This window comes from Oreochromis aureus, linkage group 3, assembly GCF_013358895.1.
Source record: "Oreochromis aureus strain Israel breed Guangdong linkage group 3, ZZ_aureus, whole genome shotgun sequence".
NCBI lineage: Eukaryota > Metazoa > Chordata > Actinopteri > Cichliformes > Cichlidae > Oreochromis > Oreochromis aureus.
In genome coordinates, this window is record NC_052944.1 from 20,130,028 (window position 1) to 20,151,147 (window position 21,120).

General features: G+C 40.1%; 1 protein-coding gene across 2 annotated transcripts; it reads left to right on the forward strand.

Moving 5' to 3' along the window:
* The first annotated feature begins 932 nt into the window (after window positions 1-932).
* On the forward strand, window positions 933-19,363 carry LOC116310379 (hepatocyte growth factor activator). 2 transcript variants are annotated; one of them, XM_031727142.2, is made up of 15 exons: window positions 933-989; window positions 1,397-1,502; window positions 1,609-1,660; window positions 2,058-2,151; window positions 6,181-6,254; window positions 6,363-6,506; window positions 8,285-8,416; window positions 11,192-11,302; window positions 11,833-12,007; window positions 12,750-12,847; window positions 13,899-14,163; window positions 16,038-16,177; window positions 16,487-16,627; window positions 17,025-17,167; window positions 18,978-19,363. In XM_031727142.2, exons 1-15 carry the CDS (start codon window positions 964-966, stop codon window positions 19,170-19,172), a joined length of 1,896 nt encoding a protein of 631 aa, XP_031583002.2. In that variant the 5' UTR covers window positions 933-963; the 3' UTR covers window positions 19,173-19,363. The 2 variants fall into 2 exon arrangements, with proteins under 2 accessions (XP_031583002.2, XP_031583004.2); XM_031727144.2 differs by lacking the exons at window positions 11,833-12,007; window positions 12,750-12,847 and having other exon boundaries at window positions 18,978-19,362.
* The last annotated feature ends 1,757 nt before the right edge of the window (window positions 19,364-21,120 follow it).

Sequence of the window (21,120 nt, forward strand, 5' to 3'; positions counted from 1 at the left end):
ACCTGTGAATATTTTACAGCAGACACTACTTTTCATAGTCACACACACTTATTTCACTTGTATTTTGCAACCTTCAACTCCAGATTTGATGGTTGTTGATGTCAGATGGGCTGACCTGAGTATTTCAGAAAGGGCTGATCTGTTCCTGCACATCCATCTCTATGGTTCATAGAGAATGGTCTGAAAAGAGAAAATATTTGTAAGCGACGGGTCTCTGGGTGGAAATGTCTGGAGAATAGCCAGACTGGTCCAGGCTGATACTAACCACTCATTACAACCAAGGTATGCAGAAGAGCATCTTCAACAACACTTCCAGCCTTGAAGCAGATGGCCTACAGCAGCAGAAGACCACGCTGGATGCCACTCCTCTCAACTAAAAACAGGAAACTAATACCACAAACAATATCTCACCACAACTTTTGTGGGTATATTGGGACAACAGAAGATTGGAAAAATGTTGTCTGGTCTGATGAGTCTTCGTTTCTGCTGTGACATTCAGTTGGTAGGATCTGTATCTGGCGTAAACATGAAATCAATCACGAATTGTATCAGCAGTACAGACTGCACCACTTAGTGAGCATCATTTAGACACCACAGCCTACCTGAGTATTGTTGCTCTCTATGACCACAGTATGCCCATCTTCTGTTGGCTGATAATGTGTCGTGTCACAAAGTTCAGATCATCTCAAACTGTTTTTTTAAACATGACGATGAGTTCACTATACTCAAATGACCTCCACAGTCATCAGATCTCAATCCAATAGTGCATCTTTGTTCTCTATTGTGGTAGCACGGAAGATTGGCATCGCGGATGTGCAGCCGACAAATCTGCAGCAACTGTGTGATGCTATCATATCCCGCGTCGATATGAAGCAAAATCTCTAAGGAATGTTTGCAGCACCATGTTGAAGCTGTGCCATGAAGAATTAAGGCAGCTCTTAAGGTAAAAGGAGTCGAAGCAAGATGAAGAGCAAGGTGTACCTATTAAGGTTTGTTCCAAAATCATACCTGTAAGTACAGAAACGACGCACACCTACACCACAGGTGAAAGAAAGGCTAAAATTGGGTGACTTTAGGAGAAAGCAGTGTTAAACCTAAAAGAGGTAAGGATTGAGCGGTATTACCACACTGCCTGTCTCTGCCCCAAGAAACTTCTTGTTTCTTTCGTGAGTCGATAAGTCGTAATGATAAACCGTGGGCGCCCGCAGAGGGGGAGTTGAGGGAACACCGGCCGGGATACAGGATGCCTCAGCGTCAGACAAGCCTAATGACGCAACGGGTTTACTCAATACAGCTTCAGCTTGTGAGGGACAGGATAATACTTGCAGGATTTCCCACGTTTCCTATGACCAAAAACGGGCTGAGGACTCTGACACTGACAGATATTACGTGACAGGCACACGGGAAATAAGCTTCTCGGGACACCAGGGAAACATCAGATGCAAACTTTCGCGATGGCACACGCCGTGATGCTTTTTCTCTTGTGCGTTTTCGCAGGAGCGGTAAGTTTTAGCCACACTTCTCCACTCAAGTGAGTCTGTGCTTATTGTTTATGCGTGTTTTTGAAAGCGTGAAAGGAGTGAAATAATGTCTCTCCCTTGATTTCAGCACACATTGGCACCTACATATGAAGCAGAGGCGGTGAGGGAGAGCCATACAGGTGAGTTTTTTCCCCCTCAGGTTTTGGGTTTAGTTCTACATTAAACCCAGGAAACGGTGAAGTGAGGGAGGGGAGGTGAACTGAATGTCATATTTTCTAAAAAAGAATTTTCTATGTTATTATTATTATTATTATTATTATTATTATTATTATTATTATTATTATTATTGTTATTTCGCTTAGTTGTTGCTGCTGCACTAAGTCGTGAGTGAGCTGGTGTTTGCATAGCTGTTACCTATAGGGGAGGGGGTGTAGCTTGCTTATGGATTTTTGTCCATTCATTTGAAGTGAAAGGGGTCTTTGTGTGTGAAAACCAGCGAGAGAGTGGGTGGGTCGGGGTTTCCGAGACAGTTTCTGCTGCTGATGTTTTGTGTTTTCCCCTTTGCGTCCTCTGCAGTTGTTACCACCACGGGCAACGAATGTAAATTCCCTTTTCGTCAGGGTGGAAGGATTCATCATCACTGCATCACTGTCCTGTCCTCAAGACCATGGTGAGTCCTTATTAGCCAGCCTGTCTGTCTGGATCTACTGTTTTGGTTGCACAAACAGTCTGTAATGTGTGTGTAATCAAGTCAAAACACACTTCTGGTAGAAGTGCCAGTCCTCTGACACACACTGACACACACTGACACACACACACACACACACACACACACACACACACACACACACACACACACACACACACACACACACACACACACACACACACGTTGTTTCTTGTGCATGATTTGAAACATTTATTTCACAGAATGTAAAGTAAAAAATGCTTTGGATAATTTACAGATTATTTGATTGCATGGTTTGTATTGAACTTATTTTTTGAATACATCTTCTATTTATTTGCTGTCTTGATGATGTGTGTTTATCATTGCCTTTGGCACTTCCCACTTAGTGTTGTCACTGTATATTTTATTCTACCACAGCGACTTGAAAGCAGCTCCTGCTGCTTTTAAATGTGCTAATTAAATAAAAGCGACTAGCTTTGACTTGACAGTACCCTTAGCACGGTCAAGGCACATGTAGCAGAATAGCATCGTGACTGATGGAGTGGACTCAGGCTGTTTATTTTTGATTGCTTGATAGTTAAGAAACAATGAGCCATAATCTTTCCTTTTCAATCTCAAACTTACTGTATGCACACAGGTCAGACAGTTAGCTACACATCCATGATGCAAATCTCCTGTGGTTCTTAAATGATGCTCATTTGGTACTAAAGGGCCCAAAGAAAATATCCGGTCACAACATTACACCTCCACCACCATCAGCCTGAATCATGGACTCGAGGCATTCATGCTTTCATGTTTTCTACACCAAATTCTGAGCCTACTCATCAGACCAGACAGCATTTATCTTCTGTTGGCAGGCGTTTGTGAATTATAGCCTAAGTTTCCTGTTTTTAGCTGACAGGATCATGTGGTTTTTTTCTGTTGTTATTTTCCATCTGCTTCAAGGTTTGACGTGTTATGCATTCAAAGCAGTCTGGCCATTCTCCTCTGATCTCTGTTATCAACTACACATTTTCACCCAGAGAACTGCCACTCGGTGGATATTTTCTGTTTTTCAGGCCATTCTCTGTAATCCCCAGAGATTGTTGTGTTGGGAAATCCCAGTAGATCAGCAGTTTCTGAAATAGTCAGACCAGCCCGTCTGGCATCAATACCATGCCACACTCAAAGTCACTTAAATCACCTTTCCTCCTGATGCTTGGTTTGAACTTCAGCAGGTTGTCTTGATCTTGTCTGCATGTCTAAATGCATTGAGCTGCTACCATGTGAGGTGGGCCAAAATATCGATATTTTCATATATCATATACCATTTTCTTGTAGTACAATTATTGATGCGCTGGTTCCAGACATCAATATTTCTATATACATACATAATATACATACATACATACATAATATACATCAATATTTCCAGACATCAATATTTCCAGACATCAATTCCTTATACCAGACACTACTTCAGTCTTTTGACAGTTATTAGCTGAAGAGCTTAAAATGAGCTTAAGTGAGCTGACATTAAAGAAGAACAAACCCTTTGCCTCTTTAAGTATAGTTTTTCTTGTTAAGTCACACAGATACTGTGTCATAGATGACTGTCTTGCAGTGGATTACAGTATTATTGGAGTATATATATACAGAATATGTCTGTATAAAAAATACAAGTCAATATATTTATATCAGACTTTTAAATTCTATAACTTTAAAAGAAAGCACCGGAAACAGTCAACCTTTGTGGGGTTGGAAGATACAAAGTGCAGCTTTCTTCTCAAGGGAGAAATGTAAAGTTAGTGTTCTTATTTCTAATTGGTGGATAGTTCCTGGCTTTTTGCATGCCCTTAAAAGAACAAACACACTGGTGTTTTCCATCACTGCTGTAATAGCAGTGATTTGTACACTGATGCAGTGTATTTGGGGTGTGTAGTCACACCTAATTACAGCTCGCAGAGATGAGGGATTTGTGCGACAGTGCCATCTGATCACAAATTTTAATGAGGTAATGAGCGAAAAGGCTTTAATAAAATGCTTATTGCTCAATCGCTGCTGGGGCCTGTGATGATTTTATCATAATACAGTGTTATCATTAATAACTGTGAAGATAAAATGCGGAGATACTCTGTGAAACTGCAACTATAGCTGAAGTTTTGCCGTTTCACAGCGTTTATCCCGAGGGTGCATAAACAGCTGCCACAGTAAAACCATCATGGTGCAATTTTTTTTTTTTTTTAATCGCTTCAGATTGTGACACAGCAACAAAATCATATTTTTATGATTTTGGAAAAAAAACAAAAAAACAACAGGAGACACGCTGGAGGGGTTTCAGTCTTCACTACTTGGAAATGAGGCAGAAAGGGTGGATGCCAGCAAGGTGGAGCAACGTATATGCAATTATACATGGGCCAATATTTTCTGGTCCACCTACATGTAAAGTTGCGGCGGTTTGACCCTGCATGTTTTTGTGATGTGCTCATCAGCTCACCGTCAGAATGGGTTTGTCATTAAGTGTTGTAGTTACAGTGAGTGGAGAAGAGGTATGTTAATGTTACGCAGGTTAGATTAGTGGATGATTGACAGAGTTAGTTAGTGTGTGTTGGCAGAAGATGCAGCGTTCTGGAGCAGGGTGTCAGTACTTGTGGGTTTGAGTAAGGGTTGGGTAAAATCCTCTGCACATGGTTTAAGCAATTTTATGTCACAATATCTATATGTCCAAATCCGACAGTGTAGCACGACTAACAGTCAGCGGGCACGCTAACTTACACGCTTAGTCAGGATATGCTTACTAAGGTTGTAATCAGGGTGCGATTTGTGAAAAAATCAGAGACATTTGATGATTTATTTATTTATCATTATTTTTACATGAAAATAATTCAGAATAAGAGTGGTCCTATATACCCCTTTATACAAATTCAGAACAAAAACATCTAACCGTTGTGTTTACAAGAATAATATAACACTTTTTAAAAATGACATTAATAAGTGCAACATTCTCACTGTCATGTTTTCCTCTTCAGACACAGGTTATTCAAATGTGATGGTTTAAAATAACAGCTCTTTCCAGCTGCGCCATTTGACTTACATTTTTAATATGAAATACTCTCAAACTGCAACACCACTAAATGCTCTCAATTTAAAATAGTAAAAAGTAGATTTCTACATATCAGACCAAGAAAACGGTTGTTTTGAAGACAGACTTTTTCTGTTTCACCAGAGAATTCTTTGCAGTGCATTGCCCCTCACTCTGGAGTAGCAAAGCACCATCCTGTCCATTTTCCAAGATGAAGAGTAGATTTATGCTGTTTAAGAGTCAATAAATATGTGAAAATGGTGGCCTGTGTCTAAAGTCAATGAGTGCATGCAGTGAATGACGGACAGGTTATGGCTGATCTTTTCATACAGGAGTGTGGCTGCTACATCAGTTGTTGTGCATGGAACATTTTTTCAATAACACCGTCATTGCAAGGCTTTCTATCGGCAGGACGTCAAAGACAGCAGCCCCAGTCCATAATTACAATTCAGACATTTGTTTAATGCTCAGTAGAAATATTTTTAGGATTTTTTGTGAGTCTTCTGTAAAATTTGAAGTTCAGAATTTTTTCCTTTATTTAGTTACTGGTAGTTTTCACTATGGAACTAGAAGGAAACATATGCTTTGTAGTTTAATGAAACTTTCAAATAAAACAGAATCCCACTCATTCTCCCTACGTAGTGTCATCTGTACTGTTGTAAGTGCTGAAAGTGAAAGTGATTTTCTGATTTTTCATCATTGTTTGCACTATAGAGTGTTTCAAGATGTAACACTTGACTTGCCAAGAAGCCCGGAGAACAATTTCTGTAGACTACGTAAAGAAATTACAGAAGCTTGCTTAAGAGAGTTCAGGTTATGTTGAAGAATAAAGGTGATCAAATATTAACTTTCAAGCTTGTTAGAATTGTGCAGACTCTGTTTTTGGCATATTTACTATATTTGCATTTGCTGACTTGCAGGTGACTCTCTTCCTGTTTCTTTTGTCCCAGGTGCTCTCTTACACACAATTTTGATCGGGACAGGAAGTGGGGCTTCTGCGCACCAGAGAGAAGGCACCCAAATGGTTAGTTCACCAAACTAGCTGCAGATTGAATTTCCTGTGCTGTTTAATGAGAAACTGCAGTGTTGCGGTTGTTCTCCTGCTGATTATGTTTTGATGTTTTGATTTCAGTTTCTGTCCACACTTCACGCAGAATCACAGATCCGTGTCAGGCGAAGCCGTGTCAGAATGGAGGCGTCTGCACAGCGATCCCACACAGACGCACATTCGAATGCTCCTGTCCTGAGGGCTTCTCTGGGAGAATATGTGAGCAAAGTAGGTACCTTTATTAGTATTCTATGAATTAAAGGTATAGTGCTTGTCATCCATTCATATTTGGTTTTGTCAGACAGCCTTTTATGTCTGTTCCCTGAACAGATTTACATCAAAGTGCATGTTAGGCTGCCCATTGTCATTCATCTGTTGTCCACAGATGTAAACCAAAATCAAAGGCATGCCAGCTAAAAAACTCTGTAATCAAATTCATGCTCAGTAAAGGCAGTTGAGTATGAAGAGTTAACTCATTCTTCTCTGGAGACCAGTGAGCCACATAGAGAGGCTATATTTGTTAAAACTGCTCAACTGCTGACTTTTCAGAAAGGTTGCAGATTGTGGCTCATTATGCAAAGAGGCCACTCATCATACAATGACTAAATTGGTGTGGCATTTGACGTGCTTCATTTCTGTTACATCTGCTACATTTAAATTTTTAGAATGGGCTCAATAACATAGTAGTTTACTGGCTCACTGGTGAGTGCTGTTATTTAGACTGATTTACAGCTTTGATTAGGAGGAAAATTGCTGTCAGTAATTGTTGGAGGTTTGAAATTTCACTGGTGACAAGAATAAGGACACTTTTATCCACAGGGCCCAACACTGTTCTTTGAGAGCTTACAGTTTTCCAGCTGTTAACAACTAAATTTGGAGATTTTACATAGATAGAAAATTTACATTATAATCCAGACTCGCTGCGCTTGCACTAGTTTTCTATGGGAGTCAAAGAACATGCTAGGTTATAAGGCTGCCTGTATGGTCCCAGAATACACTTGCAAAGGAGATTTTTTATCTTAATTTCCTGCATAAAAAGGTTGATAAAAAAAAAGAAACAAACCGTGATAAAAAACAAAAGCATAACAGTCTAAGTTCACTCTTCAATTATCACAGTAGTTAAGAGTCTGTGTACCAGTTTTCCTTGGCTTTCAACCCCACCTCATGTAACTCTGTTCTGCCGCTGCCAGTAGCACCACCCCATCTGTTATTTCCAGAGATTTACACATTTACAATTAAAAAGATTGTGGCCGATGCCAAAAAGCTGCCACTAGCAAAGCACCACAAAGTTGCCGTGCCCAAAGGTGGAATCACTGATGTCTGACGCAATAAATTCCCCAATGACTGGAAAGCTGTGATTATCAATTTTTGTAATTATTGGTTCCCAAAACTTATCTCGGCTGGAGCTTCATAACCTGAAGGAATTAAGGCAGAACTGGTTACACACCAGCAGTGACACAGTGATTTCTCTCTTTTTTAGCAGCAAATGTAGTTTGTTTAATTGACTTTACATTGGTTTAGCTGCATTTAGCTATATCCTCCCACGCCACCGACAGACGTGACCTGATGCTATCAAGATGACAACTGAGCAATCTCTATTTGCTGATTCAGACACTGAGATGTGATTGAAAGATTTGAGTCACAGTCTTACGTTCGCCATGGCCCTATAAACGCGGCATACACTTCAAAATAACTAAGTGACATGTATAACACTGAAATGACATGCCAGTTTCATTTAATCTGTGTTTTCCGTTAAAATACTGCTGAAATTTCACGTGCTTGCCTCCAGGCCGAGATAATGGAAAATCAGTTATGTGTCACCTGTAAACAGGTTTCACTTTTCAGTTGAAAGCAAAGCAGTGAAAGAAGATGGAACAACACAGAAAAATGGATCCATCGCAGCAGCTCAGCCATCGGAGATTTGCTCCGTACGCTCCATTGAGCTCTTCAATCTGCTCTCCCATTTCAGCCCCGACGCCTTTCATGTGTTGTGTCGGCTTTTTCAGAGAAGTGCTACGAAACCGTACACCTGCGCTATTATGACATCGGAGAGTCTTGGGGACGAATTCACCTCCGTAATGTGGAACAGTGCACATGTGTGGCAGGGGAAATCAAGTGTGAGAGAGTCCACTACACGAGTAAGACATGCTTTCTGCTTTTGTTGTTCCGCTCTGAATGTGTCCAGTTTTTTTTTCTTTGCCATTTTTTGCTATTGTTGGGGTGATGAGAGCGAAACTCAATACAATAGGCTGCAATGACTTCAGCGCTATTTGCTTTGACAGCCACTTGAATTGATGTTCAAATCAGTGAACTATGACAAAAACAAAATATTGCTACATATTGGAATGTTTTGGGGTTATTTTTTGCATTAAATAAACATAAAGATAAAAACCTAGCAACCTTAGCAACTCATATACTTTTTAAAAAAAAAATTATTCAACTTGATCTCAAGACACACAAAAAAAGTATCAGATCTCCTCCTAGCCTGAAGAAATGTTTTTTTTTCACTCTCTTAAAAATCAGCTCATAAGAGAAGGTTTGAAAGACATGCCCTACCCTTTCTTTGATCACAGCTCCATAGTTACAAGAGTAACTTTGCATGGAAGAAAAGGCAGATTATATGACTCACTGTGACTCAGGAATGGTGTTTTAGGACACACCCCATGGGTCCATAGGGTGCTTTCATCTCAATGGGGGGATGTTCACGGGCGTTTAGCAGATTCCCCTGGCATAAAGGAGATACAATCAGGGAGGTATTTTCATGCTTCTTCAGCTGAAACTGCTTTTGTCATGATGATAGGGGCTCAGCTTACAGGAGTCGCAGAACTTAAAAACAAAACAAAAAAGTCTCGCTTCTATCTATGTGAACCTGACCCTTAATGTGCTTTACATTGTTTTAAAATGAAACAACATTTTTCTTTCTTTAAAGCACATCAGGACTGCTCTCTTTCAGTAAAACCCAATAAACTTATGGCATCTCTGTTCTCCAGCATATTTTCTGTATGTTATATTATTTCACAAGAGGCTGCTTAGACCCAGATGTATTACATGTACATTAGAGCACAGAGGCGTGGGTGAGAGTGAACCAAAACCAAAAAAATGAGACCGGAAGATGTTAGTAAGTCCACCTGAGCAGAATTGTAGAGTCAGGTTAAAATATTCAGAGGTTTCTTTTGCAGTTTTCTTTTGGTAGTCTAAAAATATTGATAATTACATTTAAAACCTGCGTAGGAAAAACCATCATGGTGTAGCAATGCTATGCCAATCTAAAACATTTATTTAGGTTAATGTTTAACTCAAACAGTAGCAATAATAATATTAAACTGATGATATATTCATAGAAATAACATTAAAGTCTAACAATTGTTATTATTGTCTTATTGTCTTTTATAAATGTACTATTACAGTGATTTACAATGATTGATGCCAAAATACAGAAGTTTCAAATAGTGAGGTCAGTGTATGTCGGACTAATCCCTGTAAGCCAAAAGCTCAGGCTTCATACTGCTCTAAATGCTCAGCTTCACACAGTTTTTCTTTTCGTACGTGGCCATGCATGATTTAATACATATAGTACATACATAATACATATATAATACATACCTCAGACACAGCACAGCAGCAACCACCTAACAGCTGTTTAAGCTTTATGAGGGGCAGCCAATCAGCGTAAAGTTCCCCAGTCACACACGTCTTCAAAGCAAAAGTTGTACCAAGCTACAACTTTTACTTTGAATGTGGACGTTCTCTGTTTAACTAACACTTCGCAACTAGCTGGTGAGTGTTTGCAGATGAGTCCGTGCCTTCCACACAAATTACAGTCGACAACAGCAATTTGCTAGTGTCCAACAAGAATCACAAGGAAGTTTTAATGCATCAACAGCAAGCAACAGGTCAGTCAGGCAATACACTTTTTACCTTAGCAACCGGTGGTTTCCTTGGTTTGGTACCAACCAGTTGTTCCAAAGTGAACTTGCAGTCTTGTTGACTTTGGAATTGTTGCTTTGAAATTAATGGCTAAACCCGCAACCACATGCAGTCAATTTCTTTGATCTTTGATGTGTCAAGATTACGTCGGTCATATGTGCAATCTATGACAACATAACAATGAACTATAAGAAATTTGCAAAAGTTGCAAATGTGTCACCATTTGCTACAATTTTGTTGGCATCTATAGGAATTCTACTTCAGCACTCTACATTAACTGCTTACAGTTAGGATTCAGCGTGAACCTCGTAGATTTGTAACAGAAATTCCTCCAAAGATAGTAATGTAGTGATGGCAATTTCAATAGTGGCAATTTCCCAGCAAAATGACCTAGGTGCTCGGCAACCTTTTTATTTTATAGAAATATAACCAGAACACAACAACCTGGCAACCAATTGAGTCTTGTCGCGTAATGCAAAGATACACGTGGCAGACGAGTTGGGTTCATTGACACAGACTGACTCAGATTGATTGCAACATGTTGACAGTCTCTCTGCATTTATGAAGTAGACAGCAATCATTTGGAGACCTACACCATTCTGTCTGAAAGTGATTATGGTCTGAGTCATACTGCGATTGATTGGAGACAGGTTGCCACCTACTAAGGAATTACCTTCAATTGACCTGTTGGTTGCTACAGTTACTTGCAATTGTTTGTCATATGTGGAACAAATTCAATGCAAACTCTCAGGAAGGAGGTTGCCATTGTATTTTTATTCTAACGCGACTGAGTCATAAGGGAGATAAATGATAAACTGAGGGGCCACACCAATGCTCTTTTAAACTATGCATAGCGGCTATCATAATGGAAGTATCATAATGGGTCACCTTAAACAAGCTAAATGTTAAGAAAAGTTTTGCTGAAAAACAAGCATTTTAAAGAGAATGGCATTAGGATGTGACAGTGTGTGTCTTGATGTGTCCAGTGTGCCGTACAAACCCGTGTCAGAATGATGGAACGTGTCGACTGATCATATCCACTGGAAAGGAAGTGTGTAACTGCAGGCATGGCTACAGTGGACCTCACTGTAGTCTCGGTAAGTAATACAGTAGGGGCTACGTTCCCGTTTTCCTCATTTGAATGGAAATGCAAAATTTGCTCTGAGCAGAAAGCACAGTTGACATGAAATGATGTTTGTATTGGGGTAAAAATAGCAGAGGGCAGATTTTCTAGGCACTGCAGTCTGCATAGAGCCCAGAGTCTTTGTCATATGCGAGAGCAGATGTATGGAATCCTCATTGTGTCACGTATGCACAGGCGCATGCTCGTGCATGTGTGGATGACAATAGTTTGATTAATGGTCACAGGTGAGGGCGTGCTGGTGAGCTTGTACCCAGCTGTCATTAACGCGTTCAGAGAGAGGTTTTAAAACGCGTTCTGACTCATTCTGAAGAGAAGAGAGCTGTCATCGCACACACATATCTGCTGCATCCGGAGTTTGTGTGATCGCTTTCATATTGTTTACATACCTGTGTTTTACTGTGGTTACGGCTGGGATTATTTCCGTCTCTCTCTCTCACTGTCTCCCTCTCTCTTTCTCTCTCTCTCTGTGGCTTGTGTGAGCAGAGCCAGAGACAGAGTGCTATAGCAGCAGGGGCACGGGTTACAGAGGCCTGGTGGGCACCACCGTGTCCGGCGCCCGGTGTCTGCCGTGGAACTCAGACCTGCTGTTTGATGAGCTCCATGTGGGCACAGTGGTTGCATCACCTGTTAAAGGCCTCGGGGAGCACGCCTACTGCAGGTGTGTGTGCTAAATCATCCTGCCTTAATAGCAGCTATGGTAGATTTTCTAGTAGTTGTTTCTCCAACAGTCAATCAAAATGAGATATTAAAGCCTCTGGCGGTTGCTGTGCTGCAAACAGTCTTATCTGGAAGGCCACATTTCTATATAGTTTGCACAGAATTTCTGTTTTAAAGCTGCAGTGTCCAACTTTTTTTTACCCTGAGCTAGCAAAAGCTGTATGCTCCTTATCTGTCAACTCCATGTGTCAACTCTTGTCATTCGTGTGACTTATGAGCACATAGCTACTGAGGGAAACCCTGAAGCCATCATGCCAAATGGCTTATCTCTGGCACATTCACTCTTAGTCCTTTCCTTCCTGCCTTCTTCCTTCAGCTGATTTCTTACTATGACTTCTCATGAGCAGGAAAACATACTGACAGCAAATGGCATGTTTCCCAAATTGTCCCAGGCCAAAGCAAACAATGGGATTTAGACTTACACCCAGGCTCGGATAGATCATTAATTATTGGTAAGATTGTATATTGCAGCTTTAAAACTAAAACCTGAATCCTAGTTGTTAAAACGTGAAACGAATGTAGAAAGAAAGTGAATTATCCGTGTGTGAGTGTGTGGATTTGAATGGCAATGGAGCCCCTGTGAGACATTCAGCTAATGAAGCAATATATAAAGATAGGAAGCAGCAAGGCTACACGCACGCAAGCACGCACACACTCTGTCCGTTGTGTATCTCTGTGTGTAGAAACCCAGACGAGGACAAGAAGCCTTGGTGTTACACAATAAAAGACAGCGCCATCTCCTGGGAGTACTGTGACGTCCCCTCCTGTGTGATGGCTGCGTGTGAGTAAGCAGGACGCAGGGAAGGAGTTTGTGTGCAGAATGTAATTATTTTGTAATTGAGGTGGTATATTGGAGTGTGGATATGCTTTAGCATAAGATTAAGGCATACATCTGTTAGCTTGACCAGACACCTGAGCTGTTCTGCTGTTTAAATATGTATATGCACATATTCTAATCCCCCTCATTTGTAATACTGTTCATATCCAACTCTTGGCTTCATTTTTTTTCCTTATTAAGGGTAGCAGATTTATTTAGCTGCCACTCTCTGAACATTCATTCCATCATTACAACATGCAAGAAGTAATGATCTTTCACAAAGGTCACGCAGTGCAGCAGCGTCTTCTCTCTCTCGGCCTCGTTCATATGACATTGACACTGATGCTCCTCATTCGAGAAACATTTCTCGAATATGGAGGCTTAATAAATGCCTCCACATTTAATTAAAAATCCAGTTTTAGATTTAAAAACACAAAAAAAAGTGCAGAGAAGGCAGATAATCTGTGCCGCTGAGTCATGCTGCTCTCAAAAGTTAAATTCAGCCAAGCTGACTGGTTTAGTGAAAGAGCTTTTTTTTTTTTAAAGGAAAAACATTGGCTAGATTAGATATGGGAGAAATAATAAGACATTACTCACCCTGAATCAACATGTCACGTCAGGTGGAGCCAAATGTTTATGTGGTGAGTGGGGTTTGGCACAGCTGTCTGTCTGTCATGATGCCAGGGGTATGCACCGAATTCATAATCCTCTTCCTGATCATCCTCAACACATGATTTGCAGCAAGAGGAAGCTTTGCCACACTGAGCATCATCACCTTATAGAAATGCCTATTTTTGGGTTTTTTTGCTTCTTGCAGGGGGAAATCAACCAGCAGCTGATTCAAAATTATTCAGAAGAGGTATTTAGGTAGCTAGTAAAAAAAAAGTCTAAATCTAAGCTCTTAGATTAATTTGTAGTTTCTTATCTGTTAGCATCTTTTAGCACTTTTTAGAAAGTGGCATTTTGCTGTGTCCAAGTTAAGCTGAAAATAATCCTCTGTTTGAACTTTTTTCAGCTTCTTCTCTGAGGCTTACTCCATTCAACGTCCTGCCCACCATTGAAAAACCCAAACCCTCCATGCCGGCCAAAAAACCCGTATGCGGGACAAAGCACAAGAAGAGGTTATCGATAGCCAGAGGGAGGATAATGGGCGGAAGCTCGGCTCTGGAAGGTAGTCATCCATGGATGGCAGCCATTTACATCGGACAGTCAGACTTCTGTGGCGGCACTCTCATCGCCTCTTGCTGGGTCGTGTCTGCGGCCCACTGCTTCTTCAGCAAGTATGTATTGAGTTCTACCGCTGCAGAGGATGTTACACATATTAGTGGAAAAAAGGCAACGCTACGAGTTTTTCCAGCCATTTTGACCCTTCTACACAGTGTTATCTCTTAACCTTGGAAAGTGTGAGTCTTTTAAGAAATTGTATGCCCTTTTGAGTCAGTCTATGAAAGACTGAAGGAATCCTGACTCAAAAAACCCACATTTCTTGAATTTTAAACGCTAATATATTTTCTCTATATTATATATCAAACATGTCTAAATATGTTTACATGCAAATGCAAGCACCTTCCTGTGATGTCAGTAAAACAGATGTCTGTTTACTGACATCCACAAGTTCAAATCTTTAGTTAAAGCAAGTGAATGTTGCATTGGACCTACACAGCAGAGTGCATATAGTCAAATACAATATTTGGTATCTGCAAGGCTTTCTTTTTAAGCACCATGTCTACTGCTACAACTGTGTTTTAGTACAGTTGGGGCTTGATTGGATTTTTTATTAGAAAGTATTAATTAAAATTCACAATGTAAAATAGCATTATCAACATCCCAGGGGTTTAACTATCTTATAGCCAGCATGGTGCTTTAGGAAGGGAAATTACAGAATTAAGTGGATTTTTTACAGCACAAGTGACATTAAAATCATTAGATTTTAATTATTAGACTTTAAAGTAGTGTAAAAAAAATTTAGACTGATTTTTAGTCTAAGTGACGAAGTGGTAAGAATGCATACCACATGGATGAAAGACTGGTCAACCAGTCTGACTCCCTTTGTGTGTCATTGCTCTCTTCCTGTCTATTGTAACTACTATGGTTCCTACAGGTGTATCAATCATGATAAGAATGGTCTTTTTGCCATCTTGAGTGACCACATTTGGATGCTAAATTATCAGCTAATGATTGGTTGGTAAGCTTGGTTAGCATCCTGTAGCTATATACCACTGCTGGAAAAGTAATGGCTAAAGCCCCAGACACACAGGGCTAGAGACCAGTCAGTGAATCCTTAGCAACTGCCAGTCACCAGCATAAAATGTGAATTAATTAGGGAAAACCTCTTTGTTATTACTTTGGTCATATTTTCAGCTTGTCTGCAAACGCTTGCCAACTACTTTACAAACAGCAGTAAGATTTTACGAAGTGCGATTCCAGAAACGGAGACTGTTTCTGGTTTGCTTTGCACTTTCTCCAAGTTTAAGTACCGCTTTGCTAGCAGTTAGCGATTATACAAAATGCTGTCTTTCATGCAAACTGCAAAGAATCTGCTTGCAGCCAACACGTTTTTTGATACAGCATCGTCTTTGCAACTGAGTTTACCTAATGAGGGCTAGCAGTCTCCAGCAACCACTCACCAAGTGGTCGCAAAATGCACAGTTTTCCTGAGTGACAGGCAACTCTCAGCAATCTAAGCATGATGCCAAGCAAGGGCTGGTTTAAGGCACGTCTGCATTTGCTTCACCTTTAGACCTGGAAGCTATATTCTCTTTAATAATGCATAACTTTAACTTTCGGTATTGTTTTGTTTGCTAGCAGATTCATGCGTTCGTCCATAGTTTGCACTTAATACTCGAACTCGTATGCAAATACTCATCAACTACTTTCCAAATGGCAGGAAAAACACCTGTTTAACTGCAGTGTTTGGGAGTTCTGCATTGGCTTCATTTTTCAGCCCCCTTAAAGCCCAAATGTGATTGACTGTGCTGCTAAAAGCTAAAACAAATGTTCTGTGGAGGTATTTTGGGTTCTCTAATTTTCCCACCAGATTACACGAAAAACAAGGTGAAGTACTCCAGTTACCTCAAGTTTATTTTGACTTGATGAGCTTTGTGAGTGTGGACTTTGGTATACTAATGAATTAATTAAGAATGTCTTTCTTCAGCCCCCTGAAATCTCAAATCCGTGTGGTCCTGGGCCAGCATAGGTTTAATACCACCAATCCCAACACGAGGACATTTGGAGTGGAGGACTACATCTTTCCAAGGCACTTCTCAGTGTTTAACCCAACTCTGCATGACATTGGTAATTATTTAACGCACACACACAAGAACACACATATGCCAGTGACTCACATAAACTGGAAGACCTCTTGTCCCTGTTCAGAAACACACAAACCCACTTAAGGCCCCAGTCTGTATGCACAGCTGTGCGTCACTGAACAGCTGTGTCCGTCTGCACCCCCGCAATAAAAACACGCACAAACACAGATGCACACATATATGTACATTGACAGTTGGGTGTGGCATTTTCCCGAGGCGAAGTCTGCCACTTCCTTCATACCTTTGCTTCATTTCTTTCCCCGTTTCATAACATTTCATTTCTGTTTGGCAGTTCTAATCAAACTGAAGAAGCAGGACGGGCGATGTGTGAGGAAAACCCCGTTCATCAGGCCCATCTGTCTCCCAGACAAAAGCATGACGTTCCCCGATTACTACTGCTGCACCATTAGTGGCTGGGGACATACACAAGAGAGTGAGTAATGAGGAGGTCATGGCAGAGCTGTGTCATTTCCGTTTTATCACGATGACAACTATTTACATTCGTGCATTGATCACAGGGAGCACATTTGTCGTGCACCTCCAGTGAATGATTTATTTGTTTACACGCTTAAATCGTGACAGTGGGGCCAAATTTGTTTGCGCTGCTATGTCTCTTTGAGAAAAGTTTCAGATTTTTAACGCACATTAAAAGAAACATTTTGTCACTTTGGAAAATAGTCATTTGCTTTCATCTTGAGGTCTAAATCTGTCACAGCTGGGAGACGGTTAGCTTAGCTTAGCTTAAGGACTGGGAAAAAAATACGGGGTGACAGCTCGGTGTTACTGGGCTTTTATCTAACACGATGACTCATTTGTGTTTTATTTGACAGAGGGAATGGGGTACTCCACTCTGCAGGAGGCTGGAGTGAGACTGACTCCTCATGATAATTGCAAGAAGCCAGAAGTGTATGGCAACCATGTCACCAGTGACATGATTTGTGCGGGGATTAACGGCTGCGTTGATGCGTGCCAGGTAGGAAAGCATTTTGAGGACTGTCATGATTTGATGTAATTCTGCCAAGGAAGCGCTGCTGTCCTAAAACAGAGTCCCATGATAGAAACATCTTTTTTAATTTTAAATTAGCTGCTGGCTCGATGTCATATTTGCAGTTAAGACACCAGATTCACCAGCACTATAGAGCTCAGGTTCTGGAAATAAAAATCATAGTCACGTTCTGATTATGAGCCATAATACTATAACTATACATAGTAGAGCTGCTACGACATTGTGAAATGATGATATGTGTCACAAGAAACCACAATTCTGTATGATAACAACTTTGTTTTTAGGGAAACAAGTTTTATTTACAATGTCGTGAAAAAAAATCCAGAATTTAAACAACGGTTTCTCTCGTGGTTGGATATTAAGGTTACCATGGAAATATCTAAAGGAAGGTTAGAAGAAGGTTAAGAAGGTTAGAAATCGTTTGCTGTAAATTCGATGAATTGCAAAACATTATGGCATGAGTAGTTCCTTCACTGTTTTAACTTATCATTTTTTTCTTTTTTATTTCACTTTAATTTTTTATCTGAATCTTTTCCTTTATAGTCATGATTCACCTCATAGCTGGTTGGCTTGGTTAAAAGCTTAAAACTCTATACAAGGATTTTTGGAAACATCAGTGGAGTAGATCCATCCATCCATTCTCTTCCGATTATCCTTATCAGGGTGGGAAATTCACCTGGGAAAGTGGACGATTGACCGCAACAGTGACAATGTTATGGCTTATTATGAAATTATTTATAAAGAATATCAAAAAGTTACTTCAGGAACTTTTTTGCGATTTAATCTCTTTTCTGTAATTACATATTTTTTTTATTTCAGATTCTGCTTCATTTATTTTACTCTCAGCCAGAACCAAAAAGCTGAGCATACTTTTAAAACTTTTTATTTTATGGTATATTTTTGTTAGTTTTTTCTTTCATTATTTAACAGTATTTTAATTCAGAGTTAGATTGTGTTAATTATTGGTGTTTTATATTTAACTCCTTATTTTAAACAGGTAGTTTCTCTTTGCCAGTGTAAAAATAATTTGACATAAAGACCAGTACCGTACGTGCCTCTTGGATCTCTGCGTCCATACTAGTTCTAACCCACAGTGTTAATGTTCCTGCTCTCAACTACACTCTTACACGCTGCATCAAACAAACGTTGATGCACAGTCATGTGATCCCACTGCAGGTCATTGCAATTATGTGAAGCTGGTGGATGTTGGAGATATTAATTACTTTGCTTCATGAAGATTTTAACCAAATATCTTTTTTATGGTGACAGATTTTAGAGTAAAAAAAAATCAATGTTACCTTTTTAACAAATGTCATTTAATGCATGACTATACAAACTTTAATACACATGAATTTAAGAAAGAAGAATAGGAAACAAATGTCTGTATTTCACTGTGTCTGGGACGGTACAGTACTTAACCTCCTCCCTTGGCTCTGTTGGGGATGACATCAGAGGCCAGGCTTGAGGTTTCACAGTAATGGAACAGCACTTAAGATGGCAGGAGGGATTCCCCTGAGTGAAATGTTGGGGGAAGGTAACGAGGGTCTCAGTGATATTCAGAGATGTCTGCGGTGTGAGACTACCCGCTCATCCTGCTGTGTAAAATATTTGAACTCCTTCCTGTTAAATGAAATGCCACAAGTGACTGTTTAGCTCATAGGTAGAGAGCAATTCTGAGGAATATATTCATTCTTGAGTGTGTGACTCAGCCGATTGTGTGCCTTCACTGTGATCTGCGTGTATGTTCATGTGTACATCCACTTGTGCGTTTCCTCAGGGTGACTCCGGGGGCCCGCTGGCTTGTGGGAGGAATGACGTCAGCTTCTTGTACGGGATCGTCAGCTGGGGGGAGGGCTGCGGCCGCTCCAATAAACCCGGAGTTTACACAAAAGTAGTGAATTACATTGACTGGATCAATTCAGTGATCAAACGCAAACCCAAGCCTTCACCAAACGACATTACCTGGAAATAACCTTGTGTGCGTGAGATGTTTAAAGATGTTTAAAGATATTATATTTGAACTTTTTTTTTATTATTGTAAAGCTTCTGGAAGTTTACAGGTTATTTGTTTAACTGTGAAATATTTTGAGACTGAATAAACCTTCAATGACTTTCAATGACATCAAACTTTGAGTGTCTTTGTTAAAGAGCTGTGATTTGTTGTGAATGTAATTAAAACAAGCCAGTCTTAAGGTTCACTTACAAGCTGAATACCATGATGTTTTTCTCCAAGTGGACTTTTCTCTGTTATCACGAGGCTGGATTTTCTGAGATTTGAAATGTATTGCTGTTCAGTTCATTCTTTGAAATCATTCATCAGACATTTCTCTCTTTAGTTTTTAAAAAAAAAATTAAGTATATAAATGGGCTTTAGAAATAATAGATGGATTAAAAATAGCTCATCTCAAGGTCTTGAGTCCTTTTACTGTACTAGTTAAGAAAGCTGTCGTTTTTCAATGAAACATCTATAAGAAAATAACAGAAACTGGGTAAAAAGAATATATTTATAGCTGATATATGTACAATTAAATAGACTGTACAGACATGATGTGGTACTTTCAATGTGCGTAGTTCAGTTTTAAGGTTGTTTTGTGGATGAACTTTCCAAATACTTAAAACCATGAAGCCAAATACATAAAGTAGCTCCAAGAACAACCTAATGTAAAGATAATAAAGGGGTATTAAAAGCTTAAAATTACCTTAGTAGTTCCAGAGACACTGAGTGTATGTGATTAGCTCCAGGGTCTGGGAGACCTTGGGTGGCACCAAACACACCCCTGAAGTTAGACTGCCCTGCTTTGGTTCTCAAATCAATGAAGTGCACGGATACAAATTACCTCGGGATGCGGGTGACCTTTTTTCTAGAAAATCTAAATACACCTTCATGGTGTTTAGTTGTTTATTCCGTTTAAATTGAACTTCACATTGCTTTCCCCTCTTGGTGTGGTTCTTTTGCACAGGTGTGCAGACTAAAACAACTGTGGCGGTCCAAACAAACTGCAGAGCAGTTCACTGGTGAGAATGCGATCTCACCTCGATGCAACCCAGTTACCAGGTGTACAGTAAGCAGCAGAGTGCCACAGAAGTAGACTGAACAGTACTGTCTGAAAGTATAATTAACAGAAAAATATGAATGTTCGGACTGAAGTCTCCATGTTACCACTCGTCCAGAATACACAGCTATCTTCCTGTTTTTGCTCCTGCTGCACCCACTGCAGATGTGTGGCAGGTAATCAAAATGAAACTTTGAGATTGCTCGGCTTTTTTTCTCTGTGTGAAATGAAACTACGCTATGAGGAAAAGCTAGAGGTTTGCAAACTTATCAGCTGATAAGTGGACCAGAGTAAATGAAGTATAGGTGTATGAATGGGCTCCACTTCGTATACTTCACAGTGGACCAATGCCTCCTGCCTCTTTTACTTTGCAAAGGTTTTCTCCATTTTTTGGCCACATCTACTAATGTACATTTACACAGGCTGCTGATATGTCCACACTTAAAATCCTTGCTTAATTGTCAAACCTTTTTCCAGCGGTTTTGTGTTTATATATGGTTGCTTTCCAATGACTTAACCTTCAGTTCAGTGTACTTCCATTCGATGCAATTCAGACTCAGATTTATTTATATAGTGCCAAAACACAGCAACACCTCAAAGTGCTTTATACTGTAAAGGCCCTACAGTATTTTGAAGAAAACTCCAACAATCGCATAACTCACAAAGCAACCACTTTGTGATGGTGGGAAGAAGGAACTCATTCAACGGGAAGAAACCTCCAGCAAAGGCAGGCTCAGGGACGGGCAGCATTCTGCTACAACCGCCTGGGTGGAATAAAGAAAAAGACAAAAACAGAGCACAGAGAGACAAAAACAGACAAACAAACGAACAAAAAAACAACCCACAAATCCTGGCAACTGCTTAGTT